General features: G+C 36.3%; 1 protein-coding gene across 2 annotated transcripts in view; it reads right to left on the bottom strand.

Moving 5' to 3' along the window:
- AFG2A (AFG2 AAA ATPase homolog A) overlaps positions 1-13,149 on the bottom strand; it is a 362,485-nt gene that overhangs the window by 261,664 nt on the left and 87,672 nt on the right. For both annotated transcript variants that reach the window (XM_063107833.1, XM_063107834.1), the window contains 2 exons: positions 2,346-2,399; positions 196-275 (listed from right to left, as the gene is read on the bottom strand). In XM_063107833.1, the coding sequence (XP_062963903.1) occupies positions 196-275; positions 2,346-2,399 (134 nt within the window). The remainder of the gene's footprint in view (positions 1-195; positions 276-2,345; positions 2,400-13,149) is intronic.

Genomic DNA, 13,149 nt, shown 5'->3' with positions numbered 1-13,149 from the left:
TCTTTTAGGCCAAAGTTTGTTTTGGGGTGTGGTGGGGGGCTGTCCAGTATAGGGATCCAAACCCTTGACCTTGGTGTTATCACACCACCTTCTAACCAACTGAACTAACTGGCCAGCCCTTAAGCCAAATGTATTAATAGATAAAATTTGCATAAAAGTGCTATTTATATGTAAGTGCTATTAAATATTTCTTACCTGCCCCTTTCAACTGCTAAGGCATCAAGTTCATCAAAGAAAATAATGGAAGGAGCCACTGCTCTCGCTTTTCGGAAGATCTGGTGGAAAGAGTACCACATTAGTTAAAGATCAGCAAACTCCAGAAAAATCTGTAGCTCCTTTTAGTTTGAAAACTGTATTTAGAACCAAAGCAAGTATGTACAAGATAACCAGCCTGATAAGGACTGAACTGTGTCCCCCAAGTTTTATGCATTAAAAGCTTAATCCCCACTGTAACTGTTGAAGGTCAGAAATCCTATTATGATAATTGGAAGGTGGGGCCTTAAACAGTTGATTAAGTTGATGGTTTAATAGTGGCTGCAGGTGTGGTTCTGAGGGCTTTAAAAGGAAAGCACATGAGGCGCTTGCTCCACTATTCTGATATGTGAGACCCCTGAGTTACTGTCACCACGAAGGCCTTCACCAGATGTATTTCCTGGAGTTTGGACTTCTCAAGCCTCTGAAACTGTAAGCAATAAATTCGTCTTCTTACAAAGTATCCAGTTCCAAGTGTTCTGTTACATGCAAAAGAAGCAGACTAATACACAGCCCAATCACTTTGTGTAAATCTTATAATAGATGCTCAGGATTTTATAATGGATGTAAAAGTATTTTCATCAGTGATGCTTACGAAGACAAGACTATCAATACATATTCATGTAGGTATGTAGGAGGCAATCCATTTAAGCAGTCAGACAATCTCAATTAAAATCTCAGCTCCACTACTGAGCAGCTGAGTGACGTTAAGCAGGTAAATTTAATTCTCTAAATCTTAATTTCCATATCTATAAAAAATGGAGATAATAACAAATGCCTACCTCAAAAGATTATTTTAAGAATTGAACAAAAAAAGAACACAAAACATGTGGCACAATGCCTGGAACATAGTAAGAGCTCAATAAATGATAAGTACTATTAACTATCATAAATATATTTTAAAAGACAAAACATAAATGTGTGAAATCAACCATACATTAGCATATGAAATATCTATGTTTCTAAAAGCCACACATCTTAATCATTTCCTAAAAGACTGTATGAAAAAGTAATGGTTGATATAAAGCTAGGACAAAAAAAAATGTCCAAACCTTGGAAGTGTACAGGTTGGCTGGAACAGAAGCCAACCAAACTACCAACATCAGAGACTGGTCAGCCAGTCTTGAGGGTGAAATGCAGAAATGAGCTAGAAAAAGTCAAGACAGACAGAAAGAAATCCAAATGTGTGTTATATAAAGCTTAGAATTCCATTTTTTGGTCACCATAAAAATACAAAATAGTTACCAAAACATTAATATGAACAAACATTTCCTTTTTCATGATATCATTAACAGTTACATTGTCTATCTTTTAAAGCAAAAAAAAGGACAAAAATTAATTATTTCTCATGACAAAGCATTAAAATTCCTAATACTCATAGTTGGTACCCAGGTTATTTTCACAAATGAGGACCATTCATTCCATTGCTGTTTGTGTGTTCTTGCCCTTATTAGCATAGGGGGTCCCTGTGTGAGACAGGCCAATCTGTGCTTAGGAGAATCAAGACATGTGGTCAAATTGCTGACTCCAGCTGCCTTGACTCTGCATGAATTTATCAGTTGTGCAGCTTCCTCAATATGAAGGAGTGGCATATCAATCAGGCACTGGCTTAAAAGGCCTGGAGTAAAAACTTAGAAGAGAGAAGGAAGATGCATTATCTAAATCATGAGGCAGAGGTAAAATGAGTAAAATAAGGACAGTACAGTGAAATTTTCATACACTAAACGTATTCAATTTAAAGAGCATTAAGTTTAAAGACTGTAAAGCCCATTCTGAGATCACGTTATCCAACGTATAGAAAAATCCCTTTTTTTTTTTTTTCAACAGAAATGGTAGTTTTTTAAAAATATCTTTATTTAGTAAAAATAAAGGCTGGTAATATTACAATGTTAAAAACAAAAGCAAAGTATTACAGACAATCAAGTATTGGATTTTCAAATAATGAAGTACTATTTGCCTGAAGAAAAAGTATATCACTAGAATTTGGATTTGGAGAATTCAAAGTCTGCTACCAAAAACAAAATGGAAACTAGACAGAAGAACAGAGTGTGGTTCTTCCATGCAGAGTGCCACTTAAAGCATAATCTTCTTACCTCTCTAACTGCTCTTTCAGATTCACCAACAAATTTATTCATTAGTTCAGGCCCCTGAATGAAAAGAAAACAATTGTTCAGTGTCTTTGAAAATTCAACCACATACATTTCTTTTGATGAAAGAGAAAGAATGTACATAAAAGAGGAAAAAGAAAAATCTGCTTTTAATTAGATTAGTTCCCTTAGCATGCTTATTTTCTCTGGGTGTTATTTATGCCACAAAAATTAAAGTCATTCTTCATTCCTAAAACTACATATCAATACAAAGGAAAGGCTGTGACTTAATATAATATTTTAATACTTTGTTTATCATCTGCCTATATATCCATCCATATTTTTATTATATATCAGGAATGGTGCTTGGCACATAAAATAGAACAGCCTAATTTGAAAGACCAAAAAAGAGTTAATATCCTTAGATTCTCAGGCCTAATCAGTAGCTGGTTCTGAGTAGGTCCACTTATTTTGTATCTAAGTCCACCAGACAAACAGCTCTATCTGACAAGAAGCAAGACCTCAGGAATATTTTTCTTATCTCTGTGACAAGCTCTGAAAAACTAAGGAAATGGAATGAAAATCTTGTAATCTATGACACTACCTTACAGTCCCTGAGTGTTTCCAATGTAGATGTTGTACTCACATGACTTGCCAATGTAGACACTAATTATATGGTTCTGCAAGACCAAACAAGCTCATCTTAGCCACTATCCTAGCCAGGGGAGATACTTACTATACAACAAAGTCTGAGGATCATCAACATTGCTAACCCCCTGTCAGAGTGTCACACTGTCACAACGAACCTTGTCACTTCCAAAGTGTCTAGTCTCTATTGAAGCCCTCTGTATTTCCCTTCAGATATCTGCCACTTAGCACTCCTCCTAGTTGATGTGATTTCTATTCCCTTCTTGTGTTCAGGTATTTTAGAAAGGGTAACAAGGCTGAAAAGTGTGGACCTCCAGTAATAAAATTCTATCAATTTTTTACTACCCAGCCAAGAGAGTCCCTAAAAGGGCAGCTGGTTTCCTAGTGATATACTGCATATGACTAATACAAAGATGCACATTTTTTTGACATTTAACATTTCTGAATTTTCACATTTTGTTCATTCTCAAGTACCTAAAATATCAGCAATTACATGAAAAATGGTAGGCTTTCTTTTTTGCCACACATCTATCTACTTTAAGTCACACCAAGAAATTATGTGATCCTTAAAAAGATTAATGATAACCTCACAACAACTATTCTCTTAAGAGACTGATATAAAGTCTGTCCCATATGCCAGATGTCTTTCTCAGCCGTGAGAACTTTTCTCTCAGTTACTCACTGTTCCTCCCAGACTCTGGCTATGTTGACATCCTTCCCCACACAACCCCAAATACAATGATGTCTGTACATGTGTGTACGTGTATGTGTCTCCTTCTCTTTCCCCATGCACACACATACACACACACTGACTCCTTACTTTGAACAAGACTCATATTCTATTCCATGAAGATCATGAGTGTAGATAATTCAACGGATGTAACTAGATTTTGGCTTGAGTATTTCCTAAACAATTTACATGAATTTTTTAAAATATGACTGACTGAAATAAATAGGCAAACCTTAGCAGAACGTCAACTAATACCACAAATTGGTATGGGCAGTATTTGGCTTCAGTTAAGTCAACATATTACAAAGAAATTAGCACCCAGTATGACACATACTATAATAGAGACATGCACAGGTACCATTGAAACATAGAGAAAGAACTTCTTAGAATCAAGGAATGCTCCTAGAGAAAATAATATTTCAGGTGAGTTCTCAGTTGATTTATTTCACACCCTCAAAAATATGAAACACATCAAGACCTCCCCCACCAAAAAAAAAAGTCTCTGATGAGCAGAAATAGATGTTTCTGTCCGCACTTTAATTGTAGACGAGCTCTTAGGGTCTTTATTCATAGTACATTGATTTTTAAATAACACACAAGACTAACATTTGAATAGAACTGATATAACAATTTAGTACGGGTGGAATACTCTGGTTTCTCTTCAGATCATATAAATCTATCACCTTTTACTAAAGAATTTAGTACAGGTAAATTATAGTGTGCACGGAGTTTACAGCAATCAGTAAGTCTACGTAAAGTAGGAAGCAGGGGGCATGTGAAAAAAGTTTAAATTTTACCCTGTAAGAAATAGCAAGAGTTTGGTGGGAGTTAGCTGATAATAGGGAAATTGCAGAAAGATGATTCTGGCCACAATGTAAAGGATGGTTTGGAGGGACCTATGAGGCTAGAAGAGAAATGCTTAAAATATTAAAGGTGAGAAATGAAGAGGGACAGGATTAAGGCAAAGCAGTACAATGGAAATGAGAAGACAGTCACAAAAACAACTAGAAGATGAAATCAGTTTAATCTGTCATGGGTAGGAAGATGTAACAGTGAGATAGGATGAGGGGTAGAATAATTCAAACTTGACTTAATAGTAGTATTTTTTGTTGTTCATGATGATGACTTAATTCATCATGGAAAAAAAGGATGTTCAATATATTCAATGTAGCAAGTCTCAGAAATCTGTAGCTCACAATCCAAAAATGTCCTCTACAAAACACGTGACAGTCAAACTGAAAAAGTCAAAGACAAAGACAGAATCCTAAAAAAAAAGTAAGAGAAAAGCATCAAATCACCTGTAAGGGAGCCTCCATCAGACTAACAGCAGATTTCTCAGCATAAACCTTATAGGCCAGGAGAAAACGGGATGATATGTTCAAAGCACTGAAAGAAAAAAACTGCCAGGCAAGAATACTGTACCCAACAAGGCCATCCTTCAGAAATAAAGGAGAAATAGTGTATTTCCCAGATGGAAAAAAAAAAAAAAAAAACACCTGTGGGAGTTCACCACCACACAACTAGCCCTACAAGAAATCCTCAAGGGAGTCATGCAACTGGAATATAAAAAATGATAATCACCACCATTAAATACCCAAGAAAGAACAAAACCCAAGGGTAGAACAAAAAGGCAAATAAGAAGAGGAAAATAAATCTTACCACCTCAGAAAACCAAATACTGAAGACAAATAATAAAAGGATAAGAAAGAAATAAAAGATATTTAAAACACCAATTGAAAATCCATGAAATGCCAGGAATAAGACAATACCTTTCTATATCAACCCTAAATATAAATGGATAGAATTCCCCATACAAAAGACATAGACTGACTGAATGGATTACAAAAGAAGTCCCAACTATATGCTGCCTACAAGAAACACACAAGTAAAGACTAACATATTGAAGGGATGTAAAATGAGAAGGAGTAGCTATTCTTATATTAGATAAAATAGATGTTAAAACAAAAACTATAAAAGGAGACCAAGAAGGTCATTATATAGTGATAAAGAATCTATCCAGCAAAAGGATATAACAATCACAAATATATACACACCCAACATCAGAGCACCCAGATATATAAAGGAAACACCATTAGACCTAAAAACAGAGATAAACCCCCAATACAATAATGGTTGGGGACATCAGCACTCCTCACTCAACACTGGATACATTATCTAGGAAACAAATCAGGAGAAACAGGCTTTAAACTACACTTTAGACCAACTGAACTTGGCAGATATCTACAGGACATTTCATCCAACAACTACAGAACATAATTCTTGTCACCAGCACGTGGAACATTTCCAGGAGAGACTACATGTTAGGTCACAAACAAGTCTCAAATGAGTTCATAAAACTGAAATCATTTCAAGTATCTTTTCAGACCACGATGGATTAAAATTAGTATCAATAACCAGCAAAAGCATGGGAATTGTACAAATACATGGAAATTAGACAAGATGCTACTGAATGACCCATTGGATAAAAAAGAAATTAAACAGCAAGTCAAAAAACTTCTCGAAACTAGTGAAAATAACTGTACATCTTACCAAAATCTATGGGATACTGCAAAAGCAGTACTAAGAGGGAAATTTATTGCAATAAATGCTTACATCAAAAAAATAGAAAGACTCAAAGTAACCTAATGTTACCACTCAAAGAACTAGAAAAACAAGAAAAATCCAACCCAAAAATTAGTAGACAGAAATAACTAAGATCAGAGTAGAACCAAATAATAATAGACACCAAAAAAATGATACAAAAGATCAATGAAACAAAATAGACACACAAAATAGACAAATCATTAGGTAGTCTAACTAAAAAAAGAAAAGACCCAAACAACAAAAATCAGAATGAAAAAGGAAACATTAAAACTAATACCACTGAAATACAAAGAATCATTAGAGACTATTATGAACAACTTTATGCCAACAAATTTGAAAACCTACAGGAAATAGATAAGTTTCTGGATGCATATAAATGACCAGACTAACCAAGAAGAAACAGAAAACCCAAACAGACCAATAATGAGCAAAAAGATTGAAGTAGTAATTAGCAGTCTCCCAACAAAGAAAAGCCCAGAAACAGATGGCTTCAGTGCTGAATTCTACCAAACCTTTAAATAAGAATTAATACCAATCCTTTTCAAACTATTCAAAAAAACTGAAATAGAGGCCATTCTCCCAAACTCATTATATGAGGCTAGCATCACCCTGAGACAAAAACCAGACAAAGATACAACAAAAAAAGAAAACTACGGGCCAATATCCTCAATGAATGAAGACACAAAAATCCTCACAAATATACTAGTGCACTGAATGTAACAGCACATCCAAATGATTACGCATCATGATCAAATGGGATTCACCCCAGGGATGCAAGGATCAATAAACAAACCAGTAAATGTGATACACCACATCAACAAAATCAAGGACAAAACCATATGATCATCTCAACAGACAAAGAAATTTAACAAAATATAACATCCCTTCATGATAGAGACTCTCAACAAATTGAGCATAGAAGGAAAGTATCTCAATGCAATAAAACCATATATGACAAACCCACCACCAATATCATCCTGAATGTGGAAAAGCTGAAAGCTATTCCTCTAAGAACAGGAACAAGGATACTCACTCTCACCTCTCCTATTCAACTTAGCATTGGAAGTACTAGCCAGAGCAATCATGAAAGAGAAAGAAAGAAAGAGCATCCAGCTTGGAAAAGATTAAGTCAAAGTGTCCCTACTTGTAGATGACATGATCCTATATATACAAAAACCTAAAATTCTACAAAAAAAAAAATCCTAGAGCAGATAACTGAATTCAGTAAAGTTGCAGGATACAAAAGCAGTATACAAAAATCAGTAGTGTTTTTATACACCAACAACAAACTAGCAGAAAAAGAAATCAAGAAAGCAAGCTGATTTATAATTGCTACAAAAAAATTAAATAAAATAGGAAGAAATTTAACCAAGGAAGTGACAGATCTCTACAATGAGAACTACAAATCACTGCTTAAAGAAATTAAAGATAACACCAAAGGATGGAAAGATATTCCATGTTCATGGATTGGAAGAATTAACACTGTGAAAATATCCATACTACCCAAAGCAATCTACAGATTCAATACAATCCCCATCAAGATACCAATGACATTCTTCACAGAAATAGAAAAAACAATCCTAACAATCCTATGGAACAGCAAAAGACCCCAAATAGCCAGAGCAACCCTGACCAAAAAATAAAGCTGTAGGTTTTACACTACCTGACTTTAAATTTTTATTTATTTATTTAGTTTTTTAAAAGATGACCAGTAAGGGGATCTTAACACTTGGTTTGGTGTTGTCAGCACCATGCTCAGCCAGTGAGCTAACCGGCCATCCCTATATATGATCCGAACCCATGGCTTTGGTGTTATCAGCACTGCACTCTCCTGAGTGAGCCGCAGGCCAGCCACTGACTTTAAATTATACTACAAAGGTATTGTGACCAAAACAGCATGGTACTGGCATAAAAACAGACCTACAAATCAATGAAACAAAATAGAGACCCCAGATATCAATCCATATTCTTACAGCCAACCTTTGACAAAGGAACCAAGTACATACACGAGAAAGGATAGTATCTTCAATAAATGGTGCTGAGAAAACTGGATATCCATATGTAGAAGAATGACACTAGACCCATACCTCTTGCCATATACCAAAATCAGCTCAAAACAGATTAAAAACTTAAATGTAAGACCTGAAACTATAAAACTCCTAGAAGAAAACATAGGAGAAACACTTCAGGCTGTAGGACTTGGCAAATAATTTTATGAATAAGACCTCAAAAGCACAAGTAACAAAAGAAAAGGTAAATAAATAGGACTATATCAAACCAAAAAGCTTTTGCAAAGCAAAAGAAACAATTAACAGAGCAAAAAGACAACCTACACAGTGGGAGAAAATATTTGCAAACTATACATCCAACAAGTGTTTAATATCCAGAATATATAAGGAATTCAACCTAGCAGTAAAAACACAAATAATCTGATTTACAAATGGCCAAAGGAGCTGAACAGACATTTCCCAAAGGAAGACATACAAATGGCTAAGAGACACATGAAAAAAATGCTCAGCACTACTAATCATCAGGGAAATGCAAATCGAAACCACACTGAGATATCATCTCACCCCAGTTAGGCTGGCTATCGTCAAAAAGACTGAGAATAACAAATGTTGGCAAGGATGTGGAGAAAGGTGAACCCTTCTACACTGTTGGTGGGACTGTTAATCAGTACAGCCATTATGAAAAACACTATGGATGTTTCTAAAACAACTACAGATAGAACTACCATACGATCCAGCAATCCCACTACTGGGTATATATCCAAAGGAATGGAAATCTTCATGTTGAAGGGATACCTGCACCCCCATGTTTACTGCAGCTCTATTTACTACAGCCAAAATATGCAACCAACCTAAATATCCATAAGGAAAACGTGGTATACATACACAATGGAATACTACTCAGACATTAAAAAGAATGAAATTCTGCCATTTGCAGCAACACGGATGAGCTTGGAGAAAATTATGTTAAGTGAAATTATGCTGAAGTCACGGAAAGAGAAATTATGTTAAGTCACAGAAAGAGAAAGAGAAATACCACATGTTCTCACTCCTAAGTGGGAGCTAAAAAATAAGAAAGCAATAAAGAAAGAAGAAAGAGAGAGAACAAATGAAAAATAACAATAATACACTGATCTTTCAGAAGGAGAGAACAAATTGTGTTTACTAGAGATGGGAAAGGGGGAGAGGGAGGGTAGATAGGTAGAAATTGGTTAGTAAACACAAAGAATTATTATGTTTTGCAATGATGAATATGCTAATTATCCTGATCTGATCATTACATATTGTATACTAATACTCATAGTCAGCTCTGTTCCCCACAAATATGTATAATCAATTATTTCAATAAAACAAAAAAAGGACTATGTAGCTCATTAAAAATATTCCATTCCAAAATAATTAAAATATAAAATTCTATAATCACAGTCATAAGTGCTAACATTTACTGAACATTTACTATCTGTGATCTGTTCTAAGCACTTTATATGTATTAACTCAGCTATGCAAAATGTCAAAGAAGATCAGAGTTACTATGATGACTTGCCATCTGTGAGTAAAGATTCACACAAAATAAAATTCAGGGAAGATCACAAATAAATATCTAGCACTTAATCCCTTAGTTAAAATTAACTGAAGTGACATACAGAGGCACTGAGTTATTCATACATTCATTCAATGAATATATATTAAATTTCTACAATGAGTTTATGGTTTAATAGAGGAGATAATGCATGTTCTATAAAAAATAAAACTAGAGTGAAAAAAAAATCACAACTATATGGAGAGTAACATGGATAAACAAAAATAAAGATCCCTTCCATGTAAAGAAATCAAGGAATAACACTGAACAGCAATGAAATAATAACTGTGTTAGATCATTTAGACTAGTTAAATCAATATGGTTGTTTATTTTCTCAGGCATTACTCAACAGTTATTTCAAAAACTCATGTGCATGAATGCAGAATGAAAAGGAATAGTGTATTAGTCCATTTCCATTGCTTACAATGAAATACCTGGAACTGCATGAATTGTAGAAAATGAAATTTACTTACACTTTCTGAGGCTGGGAAGTCTAAAGTCCAGGAAACACATCTGGTGAGAGACTTGGTGGTGGTGACAGTGACAGCAGAGTATCATCACATTGTGAAAATGGTGGAGCAGAGAGAGCAGAGAGAGTAACTCCTTATTCACTCTCTTTTTAAAGCCCTTAGACCACCATTTTTAATCCATTCACCACAGTATATTACCACAATCTAATCACCTCTTCAAGGCTCCACCTTTCAATTACCATAATAGGATTTCCCACCCTCAACAGTCACAATGGGGTTTCAAGCTTCAATAAGATTGGTGTGGGGGAACTGGCAGGGTGGGGCGCATCCAGTCTACAGACAATTGCAAACACAGTTATGTTGTTTCCAGGGGTGTGGATTGCTCTGGGGTGGATAAAGGAAGAATAATTTCAGAGTTCTAGAGAAAGCATGGGGTAATTTTAGCACTCAGACAAGGAGGGAGCTCATAAACAAGAAAAGAAAAGTGTTGAGGAACTGGTAGCTGCCTAGAAGCTGCTGTAAAGAAAATAGGCAGGTATAATAGAATGTAGAAAGGAAATTTATAGAAGCATATGAGGAGTTTGTCATCAGAAAGGAATTTCAGGATCCAAGACTTTGTAGGAAAAACAGTTCAAAGTGAGAACAAAGTTCAAGCTCCCAATCAAAGGAACTAACCAGAATATTGACAAGGAGGAAAGTCATCATTTTTATTTTTCCAAGACAGCTCATCTTTCACAAATACAATACAATTTGAAACACTTAACATCTTAATCCTTACATTCAAATGTGTTCACAACCTCCTAGAAAGCTGTCATTTCTGCCTATAGTAATCACATAATTCTTCCTTTGAAAAGCCCACTCACCTAATAGATGTTCCACTAAACACTCAGTACTCCTAGCAGCCAAAAGACAAATCTTTTACATCTTTTGACTAGAAATCCCAATAACGAATTCTAAAATTAGAAATGTACCAGTTCTCCCACTTCTAGAAATGGTATACTACGTTGTTTCAAATCAACCTGCTGATCCAGCTTAGTTAGAAAAGGCACAAAGGCATTGAAGATGCTAGGTAGCTAGGACTTGCAGGACCAAGATGGCATAGAAAAGAGAAATGCAGTGAGAGGAGCCCAACATATGGCACCATTTTTCCTTCCAGGCATTTCCAACTGGAAAGCATTTACTGAGAAAATGAGAGGCAGAACAGAGGATGTGGCAATCTTACTGTGCTGGGAGCACAAAAGTTAGAATTCAGGGAACACCAAGAGGAAGAAATCTTAGTAAATGTATAGACTTTCAGCTGGGTTTCCAAATGCTATGCCTAAAAGTAAGAATAAATTGGAAATACATAAGCCCTCAAATGTGGTTTGATTAAGGTGGTATGTCCCTAGTCTAACTGCCTGTATTAGCAAAACAATTATATCAGGAAGAACACAACATCATAGTTATTTCAAGAAAAGGGAATTATCTCAAGAACGTAACATCATAGGTAGACTCAAATAATAAATTTTCATATACAATAATATTACATATTAACTCAATCCAAATAATCAGTTATACGATCCAAAGCCATTTGGTGAGACTGAGAAACGGAGACATCTAAACAGAAGTGGGGGTGAAAGATCATTGGGGAAGCCCAGTAACGGGTATTGAGAATCGTCCATGGTCTGATCAGAATTCACATGTTGAAAACTAACCCCTAATGTGAAGGTATTTGGAGGTGGATGCTTTGGGAGGTGATTAGGCCATGAGGATTGAGCCATCAAGAATTGGATTAGTGCCCTTATAAAAGAAGCCCCAGAGAGATCCTCCACCCCTTCTACCATATGAGAATACACTGAAAAGACAGCCATCTATGAACCAGGAAGAAAGCCCTCACCAGACAGCGAATCTGCTAGCATCTTAATCTTGAACTTCTCAAATTCTAGAACTGCGAGAAATAAATTTCTGTTGTTTATAAACTACCCAGCCTATGGTATTCTGTTAAATAAGCTAAGACAGAATCCAAGCAGGATGAGTAGAAAGTCCATGTGAGAGATTGGCCTAGCACAGGACAAGTGGGCAGAATATGGTATCTGTTGGGGAGGGGAAGCAGCAAGAGGAATTACAGCCCAATCAGAGAAAAAAGGCACCCATGGGGGAATAGAGGAGGGAGACAAGCAGCATGGTGCAGAGTAAGGCAAGCATGGAGGTGAGGGAAGACCAGTGTGGGGTATGAGAGTGTGAGTGGAATTAAGAAGCTGACGACATGAGAAAGCCTGGAGCAGGGTAACAGACCTACATGGAGTGAGCAGGGAGTCATGTGGCAAGGGGGTTTGGGAGTAGTCCAGCAGGTGAGGAGGAATACCATATGTAGAACAGAGACTTGGCATAGAATGTGGGATCCAGAAGGTGTTGAGAAGGACACATGTTGGAGGCGAGAAAGTGTAAGGCGAGAAAGGCAACCCCGTGAGGGGCAGGGGAGAATGATGGGACCTCAAAACAAAAGGTGGCAGCCACTTTGCCTGAGGTGTCAGGATGGTGTCAGAGCCCAGGAGATGTACAAAGATCTTCCCCATAGACAGGTGGCTTGGCATGAGGTATCACAGTCTGAGCAGGGTGAGAAGAACATTCCCATTGTTAGATGTCCAGGCATATGGTGTGGAAGGTTCCCACATGAGGGTGCTGATCAGAATGGATTGTTGTACAACACAGGTTGAGAAAAGTATCCACATAGCAGGTAACCCAGTGCAGAATACTGCAGCTACAGTGGGGTAAGACAAGCATCCTCACG

This window comes from Cynocephalus volans, chromosome 9, assembly GCF_027409185.1.
Source record: "Cynocephalus volans isolate mCynVol1 chromosome 9, mCynVol1.pri, whole genome shotgun sequence".
Taxonomy (NCBI): Eukaryota; Metazoa; Chordata; class Mammalia; order Dermoptera; family Cynocephalidae; genus Cynocephalus; species Cynocephalus volans.
Note: the sequence above shows the minus strand (reverse complement) of the source record. Positions and strands in the feature narration are given on the sequence as shown.